This window comes from Carex rostrata, chromosome 27, assembly GCF_964058835.1.
Source record: "Carex rostrata chromosome 27, lpCarRost1.2, whole genome shotgun sequence".
Classification (NCBI taxonomy): Eukaryota; Viridiplantae; Streptophyta; class Magnoliopsida; order Poales; family Cyperaceae; genus Carex; species Carex rostrata.
Genome location: NC_135944.1, coordinates 951,274 through 960,185, shown reverse-complemented (window position 1 = coordinate 960,185; position 8,912 = coordinate 951,274). Strand labels below are relative to the sequence as shown.

Genomic DNA, 8,912 nt, shown 5'->3' with positions numbered 1-8,912 from the left:
GGAGTACTTTTGTACTCTTTACAATTTCTCTTATTTTTTATTCATCAAAATTATCTGATATAATTCGTTGGTTCCATCAACGGTTCAGATTTAAAGAAAAAAAAAACCAGCACAGGGCTTGAATGAGTTTGAAATGGAGAAATAAATCTGCTGTGATTCTTTGAGAATCACAGGCCCTGTTATTCCAAATCCATCCCTCTATTTTTTGGAATGCACCAATCTCAACAACAGTTATTTTTTATGCACAAATCACAAAACATATGAAGAGATGGATGTGGAATAACAGGACCCACCCTGTGATTCTTTGAGAATCACAACAGATTTGTTTCCATCAAATGGAGGGTATTTTTTCATCTCAAAAAAGAGAGAAAATGGAGGGTATTTTTTAACAGAGCAGTTTTTATGTAATGCAGCGCATAGACGATACAGTCAAAACAGCTCTGCATAGGACTAGTGTACTATATGAAGTAAAAACTACTCTGTCAAAATCTTTACCTTCTCATAGGGTCCTAGGTTACTAGGACGGACACAGATCACGGGCTTAAGATCGGCAACTTCTCGTTTTTCAACTCGGGCTGGGTCGAGTAAGAACCTCTTTAACGAATATCGGATCTGGAACCGGATCCGCAGTCGCACTCTTAAACCAATACATAGTATTGTTCTCGGATCCGTATCTTCCCAGGTACCTAAATCAAGCAAATTACAAATAGACGGTCCAGATTAATCCCATCCGGGCCAAAGTCAATCCAGTACCTACAGAAACTATAGGGTGTATGTTTTAAGATTCGTGCTAAGTCAAAAGAACTAATCTGGATCGTCTGTTTGTAATTTGCTCAACTCAGGTACCTGGGGTTTGGCGCAGTGGGGTAGTATTATATGTGCTTTGAGATGCGTGCCAAGTTAAAAGAAAGATCTGGACCGTCCGTTTCAGGTGTACTCAAGTAGGCTCTGCGGAGGTTTTCCTGCGGTGCTGTGCGGTGGTTTTGATCTGGTCCGTTCGTTTCGGATCGGACGGGCTGGATAACGGGTTCACCAAATTTTGAGTTTTTTTAAAATTCGGGCAAGATCTGATCTGGTCCGTCCGATCCGAAACGAACGGACCAGATCAAAACCACCGCAGGAAAACCTCCGCAGAGGATACGCTCTCGGTAAACTGAGGGATGTGAATTTATTGTTCTCTCGCAGAACTTTTTTACAAACCTAGCCGATTCGATTCATCATCCCCGAGCTGATAATCATGGAGAATAAAGAAGAAGAGGTTCATGAGGTGAGATTTCACGAACTTCTATCTCGTTCTTTTGTTGGGTTCAATCCAAATCAATCAATCATTCGATATCTTACCGATTTTTGGTTCTTAATTTCGCCTTACAATGATTCGGTGGTACCGCTGGTATGGTACCTAAGGTGTACCAATCTAGGGATGGTACATGGAATAGGTTAGGATCTTTAGTTTATGGCACAGGTCAATTAGGTGAAAAATGGGTGGGTTGATAATATGCAGAAAAACCCTTTTTTCGTTACTTTTGCTGCCAGCACTGATATATAGTAGCAACAATCACTGAAAAAGAGTTTTTATCGACTTTTGGTTCATAATTTCTCCTTACAAATGATACGGTGGTACCACTGGTATGGTACCTAAGGTGTGAAACTTGTGTGGGTTTAAAAATATGCAAAAAAAAAAAACTTTTTTTGTTGCTTTTGCTGCCAGCATTGGTATACTGGTAGAAACAAGCAGTGAAAATGAGTTTTTTGGGTGTTTGATGAGGCATTTGCTGTGCTGTAGGGGCTTCTAGTGATTTAGGGATGCTTTTCTTTCTGTTGTTGATAATGTAACTACTGTTTCAATCAATGAAATGAGCACTTGTTGCCTTTTTAAAAAAATAAATAAATAAATGAAAGCCAAGTCCTTAATTTTGGATAATGGAAATCTTGTACTATTTTGGTTATGGGTTTAGGGTTCCTAATACCCCTGTAGAGCAGGGAAATGATACTTAAAAACATGTTGTTTCACTTTGTTTTCCTTTTTGAATTATCTCCCTGCATCGTTGCTGTTTTTCAACATCAATGATACATGAGATGAAATTTTGTTGAATTTCAGGGGTGTTCATAATTTTTTTTGTATTGTATATCTAATCCTATTTTTTTTTTTGGTATAAAGCTTGCACCTTTTGACCCATCAAAGAAGAAGAAGAAAAAGAAGGTTGTGATCCAAGACCCTACCGAAGAGGCTGAGAAACCTGCTGAGAAATCTGAAGAACCGCCCGGTATATATGATTTTTTTTGTAAATTTTTTTATTAGGACAGCATTATCTATCACAAGATCTCTCAAAAACCCTTTGGAATTTAGGGAGTATAGCCCTGTATGCTCCTTTCTTTTGAAATTGCCAAAACTAATCATGCTTTCTCATTTGTTTAGAAATGAGGAAGAATCAAGAGGGAGAGTTATTTGAGTATTTTTTTGCATGATTATATGTAGAGTGAGACTATGGTACTATGCATAGCGCAAAATGGTCAGTACTATGGATACATATCTTTATTTGTGAAGTCCAAATAGTCAATCCAAACTGTTGAACATGATCTCCATATGAAAATACACTTGGAGACCAAATTTTATATTTTTTAGAATTTTTTTTCTATTTTTTAAATAGGTAGAAAATCATTACTTTCGGATGGTCCAAAATATTTATCAAGTGATTTTCCACCTGTCAATTCTAAAAAATGAAAAGAAATTGGCATCCAAGTACATTTTCATATGAAAATCATGTTGAGTAGTTCGGGTCGACTATTTCGACTTTGAAGATTGAGATATCGATCCATAGTACAAACTGATATGCGCTATTTATAGTACTGTAGCCTCACTCTTATATGTAATATGTGGTAGTTTTACACTGTATGCAACAAGTTTTCCCTTCAACTTGTATGTACAATTTGCAAAGTGTAATGTCATCTTTTGTTTTCCTATGATGGTTTATTTCATCTTTTTTGTTTGATCTGTGCAGCAGCTGGTGATGGAGCTGAACTAACCTTTGTTGGGATGAAAAAGAAGAAGAAGAAACAGGTACAAACATTTATAAGTGTGTTATTTTCATACCAGAGCGATGCATTGGTACTGAGTCAGTACCGGTGCTTTGTCTATAATGGAGATTTTGTTCATAATTAACACCAAAAGAGAAGTTTGAGGAGACTGTATTGAACCTTGTGCTACAGTTTACCTTTTTTTATAGTAAATAGTGGAACCAAATTTGTTTTACTCTGATGTTTCAGGTTGACACGACTTTCATTAATGACGAAGAAGAAAACAAGGAGGCCGGTGAAACTGGAGAAGGCAATATCGGTAAATTATATCTCTTTTTTTTATCAAAAAAATGGTTAATGAAAACTTAAAGTTAGTCTGATATGTTGATTTCCAAATTTAATAGTTAGTTAGGGAACTAAAAGATGTTTTAGTGGTCGGTTTCTTGGCATCCTAGAATATATCTTTTGGTTTCATGCATGTGTAAATATTGTGTTATAGTAGTTGACTGTACTGGTACAAATTTTCATGCATTGGATCAAATGGGAGTGTATATATTCCCTCAAAAGTTAATATGCTATAGTAAATTGTGTTAATTCTTTCGAAACAATGAATTTGTAAAAGATGATCAAGTTGGGGAAGATGAGGAAGGAGAAGGAATTGTGCTAGGAGGAGGCACCCACTACCCATGGGAAGGATCTGATCGTGACTATACTTATGATGAGGTATTTTTACCTTTCTGGTTGTTTATTATGTATAAATTACCATAATACCCTTTATTTTGAAATTACTCTTGAGAGAGAATATTGTATTACCATCTTATTGCATGCAAAGAGGAGCTACACGAGAAAAATGTACTTTGAATCTTGGCAGATTATAGTGTGTAAAGTAGGTAGTCATAGTCTATTTGAAAACTTAGGAATAAAAGAAGTATTTTGCAGCATATCAGAAACCTTGTAACAAAAAAAATCTAATACAAGTGTAATCATCACAGGAAGATGCACACTGATCATTAAATGTTCATTTTCCTTTTCTTCACTGTTAGTTGGATACCAGTATGTGCAGTAAATTATGAGCCAGAGACTGTGTGCTAAATAAATTGATTGGAGTGAGGCTATGGTGCTATGCATAGCGCGGAGTGGTCTGTACTATGAATCAATATCTCTGTTTTTGACGTCGAAATAGTTGATCTGAACCATTCAACATGATCTCCATATGAAAATATACCTGTTACGGAAATATACTTGTAGATCAAATTTTTTACTATTTATTTAGATAGGTAGAAAATCACTCGATCTAAAAATTCTAGACTATTCAAAAGTAGTGATTTTCTACCTATCTAGAAAGGTAAAAAAAATTCTAAAAAATGTAAAATTTAGTTTGCAAGTACATTTTCATACGAAAGTCATGTTGAACGGGTTAGATCGACTATTTGAACTTAGAAATTGAAGATATTGATTCATAGTAAGGACCAATCCGCACTATTCATAGTACCATAGCCTCACTCAATTGATTTTATTCTTTCTAAACCAAAATAAGGTTCACACGTGTGTTTGTTTGTTCTTTCTTTGTGACTTAAATTAAACAGCTCCTAGGTAGAGTTTTTAACATACTGAGAGAGAACAATCCGGATCTTGCTGGAGACCGGCGTAGAACTGTCATGAGGCCACCTCAGGTTCTCAGAGAGGGTACCAAAAAAACTGTTTTTGTGAATTTTATGGACCTTTGCAAGACGTAAGTCCCTTCTCTCTTATGAGTACAACTCTGTTGGTCATATTTTTTTTTGTTGCATATCCAGAGTCATTTTCAAAGTTGCTTCTTTTGGGGCTAAATTTGTGAAAAGAGCAGGGTTCAAATGCCTCATGTCTTTCATGACTGAATAGTCCTTAACATACTTATCTCCGTTTTCAAAGGCCAAAAAGCCGATACAAACCGCTAAACATGATCTCCATATTAAAATGTGCTTGGAGACCAAATTTTATATTTTTTGGAAATTTTTTACTTTTATTTTTGGAAAGGTACAAAGTCACTGTGACCATCCAAAAACAGTGTTTTTTGTACCTATATAAAAAAATGGTCTCCAAGCATATTTTAATATGGAGATCATGTTGAGCGGTTTGAAACTTTGAAAACGTAAATAAGAATGTGAGGCACGATTGTGGCATTTGAACCCAACTCTTGTAAAAATGTCTTTTAAGGCATGTATGGAGAACTTAGTTGTGAAGAATGATATGCTTTTACCAACAATTTTTTTGTTTATATTTCTTGAAGTGACTACAGTTTCTACTTTCTAGTAATATCTTATTCTGCTGACCATTAGTATTACTACTAAGGATGTGTATGAAAATTGTTTTCTGGTACTCTGTAAATAGGTGTGTCAACGGGTATGAAATGGGTGGGGTGGAAGTATTTTCATACCCGTACCTGTTATCGGAAAAAAAACTTTACCCTTACCCGTCTTATCAAATACAGTATGGGTTGGGTAAACGGATGAATAGGTGCATTGAATGGATATATATGGGCCATAAATAAAACTATATCATATCATGCATCATTCCCATATAAATATATATCCATATTAATAATTTTATTTTTAATAATTACCCTATATGGTAACAGGTACGAGATAGTCTTTATCCGTAGCCTTACCCCATTATGTTAACAAAATTAAACTTTATCCTTACCTGTACCCGAGAAGCTAATGGGTACAGGTCGGGTAAACCTCTATCTGTAAAATATGAAAGGATTTTTATCTCTTGTGTGTGAATGCAGGATGCATAGGCAACCAGAGCATGTGATGACATTTTTACTTGCTGAAATGGGAACAAGTGGTTCCCTTGATGGACAGCAGAGGCTAGTTGTCAAGGGTCGTTTTGCCCCGAAAAATTTTGAGGGTATCCTTCGTAGATATATCAGTAAGTTTTACTTCACTTAGTTCAATCCGAGGCTTAATATATATTTTAATGCACCAACTTACTGGTTGCAAATGCAAAAAGTTTGGGTTTGTTTATTGCTAGTTAAAATTTGTGGGTTCGCTTAATAAAAAGAAATTTAATTTGAATTTGTTAATTCTAGAGAAGATTGATGACTGAAAAATTGTGTAAACTCAAGCATTCCAAGAATTCAAATGCATAAAATTGTAAATTGCAGAATTATCTTTTCAATTCTGTCGACAACTCAGTTCAAAGAAATTTTGAAATTTATTCAATTTCTCCTTCCTCATTATAATTATTTGCTCAAATTTTGACAGCTGAATACGTGATATGCAATGGCTGCAAGAGTCCAGACACTATCCTTTCCAAGGAAAACCGTTTGTTCTTCCTGCGCTGTGAGCAGGTAAAATTACAGTTTCTCGAGTTAGAACCGTATATGTTCTTTTCTTGAGTTTGATATTTTTAAATATTTTAATTTGAGTAAGGCTATGGTACTACGATGCATAGTGCAGATTGATCCGTACTACAAATCAATATTTTAATTTTTGAAGTTCAAATGGTCAATCTATATGAAACTATGTTTTCAGAAACTGTTTACTAGGTTTCTAGATGCGTAGAAAATCACTACTTTTGAATGGTTTAAAATCTGTCAAAAAATTATAAAAAATATAAAATTTGATCTACAAGTACATTGTCATATGGAGATCATGTTGAATAGTTCAGATGCAGAAATTGATCCATAGTACAGACCAATATGCGCTATATGCATAGTACCATAGACTTTTTTAATTTTGATTATATGGTTGGAACTTGGAAGCCTGTGATGAGTTTGATAAAATTCCCTGCATTGGTTGATTAACTAATGATTATAGTTCCAAAATTTCTGAGGTCGTAAATGCTGCACATGTAGAAATATGTGTATTATATTACTGCTAGTTTGTTATTAGAACTACTGTGCTTTCCCTTATGTGATGTTTGATTCCATATCTTGCATGCATACTCTCCTTTTCTATTGATTATAAAATGCATTGCTATTTTTGCGATCTATCTAATTTTTAAATACTTGTGCACAAATTTTCACATTTTCTTTTTTCACCTCCCACTAATTTGAATGAATGATTAATGCAAAGAAAAGATGTGGCAACCACACCCAAATGTTTCATGAAATTTGAACCCTCCTGTTCTTATGCTGCTCTCTTTATAATCTGACCTCTCGAGTGAGGCTATGCTACTATGCATAATGCGGATTGGTCTGTACTATGGATCAATTTCTGAACCGTTCAACGTGATCACCGATGAAAATGTACATTCCTGCTAAATTAATATTTTTTTAGAATTTTTTTAGATATGTAGAAATCACTATTCTTTAGATCAAGTGATTTTCTATCTGTCTAAAAAAATAGTAAAAAGATGTAAAATTTTATTTGGAAGTACATTTCATACGGTGATCATGTTGAACGGTTCGGATCGACTTTATGTACCATGAAAACGGAGATATTGATCCACAGTATGGACCAATCCGCCCTATGCATAGTACCATAACCTCACTCTGATCTCTTTTTTTGTTTACGTGTGCACCCTGTTTGTTTATTTATTCATACAACATTTTTTATTCCTTTTGATATGTGCAGTGTGGTTCTTCACGTACTGTCGTGCCGATCAAGGCTGGATTTGTTGCACGTGTTGGGCGCCGCAAAGCTTAGTAATAGTTATCCAACTATCTGAATTTCTGAAGTACCTTTTTTTTTTTTTTTTTTTTCTAAGTATCAGCTTGGGCTTTTGTTTGGTATTGATTACAATTTTGTTACTTGTATCGTTGCATTGTGTTGAACTCAAAGAGTCTCATTATTCTAAAATGGATTTCTACCGTAGAGTTGTATGCTTTAAAAATTAAAGAGCCCAAAAAGACCACCTCTCATAAAAATTTAAAGCCCATAATCTCATTGTCGGCCCAGAAGTTTTTATTGGTCTGGGACCATTAAAGGCTCCTTGACCATCTACACGAACCATTTTTTATCTCTAGAAAACAAAACACTGCGGTTACTAATTGAATGATTGACTTAATCATGGTTTAAACCTAAGGTACAATTAATCAAGGCCGAAGAATGCAACTAATTTTTTTTCTTTTGTAACTTTATTTGGAAGATCAACTAAAACAATAGAAATAAAAAATGTCAATTTTGTTGTTTTTTGCCGTATTTTATTGGTGCTATTGGTTGCTTAAAAAAAGAGAGAACAAGGGAAAAAAAAAAAAAGTTTTTATATCAGAATGAAATGTACACTAATTATACCTAAAAGGTATTTTAATGCGCAGCATATTCATTTCAGGCCTTTTTCATCTTTTATATAATTCTTAAATAAATAGCTCAACTATTATTAGACTTATAGTACTGTGAAATATTTCATTAGATGACCATTATAGTTATTTCTCAAGTCATCACCTCACACATTTTCATCAAATATTTTTGGCCAAATTTGAAAAAAAATAAGTCAACTATGCATTAAAAAATTATTTGGTTTAATTTGGGATGCAAACGCCTTAATTTTAAATTTTCATGAACATACGATTTAACAATTTTGGGCTGATTTTATGGAATAATTCAGGAGCCCATGTGGCTTTCAAGAACAACATTACATCTTTCTTCTATATAATTGAATTTACGAGAAGCCTATCTCAACAAAAATTCATTGGTTAAAAACAAATAGGTTAAAATACAAAATAGTTTTTGCTTTTAATTTGTAATGGTAATACGATTCACCATACTTTATTTATAGTCAAGCAATGTTCATTTACACAAAAAAGTAACACATGAATCAAATATTAAATAAAGGGGAAATTTTACATAATATCATACCTTATAAAATTATCAAACAAAATATCTTTCAATCGAAATAATTGGCAAAATGCCCAGTAGACCCTATTTTTTCCTCCCTCTCTCTCTCTCTCTCCATTTCCTCCTATTTAC

General features: G+C 34.1%; 1 protein-coding gene across 2 annotated transcripts; it reads left to right on the top strand.

Moving 5' to 3' along the window:
- The first annotated feature begins 1,147 nt into the window (after positions 1-1,147).
- LOC144544942 (eukaryotic translation initiation factor 2 subunit beta-like) lies at positions 1,148-7,817 on the top strand. Of its 2 annotated transcripts, none has more exons than XM_078293498.1 (9): positions 1,148-1,267; positions 2,159-2,264; positions 3,003-3,058; positions 3,265-3,334; positions 3,638-3,738; positions 4,602-4,747; positions 5,786-5,928; positions 6,264-6,349; positions 7,578-7,817. In XM_078293498.1, exons 1-9 carry the CDS (start codon positions 1,238-1,240, stop codon positions 7,647-7,649), a joined length of 810 nt encoding a protein of 269 aa, XP_078149624.1. In that variant the 5' UTR covers positions 1,148-1,237; the 3' UTR covers positions 7,650-7,817. The 2 variants fall into 2 exon arrangements, with proteins under 2 accessions (XP_078149624.1, XP_078149623.1); XM_078293497.1 differs by having other exon boundaries at positions 3,000-3,058.
- The last annotated feature ends 1,095 nt before the right edge of the window (positions 7,818-8,912 follow it).

Bases quoted from the DNA above. Each gene is read 5' to 3' on its own strand.
- LOC144544942 (XM_078293497.1), top strand. From the start codon at position 1,238: ATGGAGAATAAAGAAGAAGAGGTTCATGAG. The intron at 1,268-2,158 runs GTGAGATTTCAC...TTTGGTATAAAG, and splicing joins AAGAAGAAGAGGTTCATGAG to CTTGCACCTTTTGACCCATC. The intron at 4,748-5,785 runs GTAAGTCCCTTC...GTGTGAATGCAG, and splicing joins TTTATGGACCTTTGCAAGAC to GATGCATAGGCAACCAGAGC.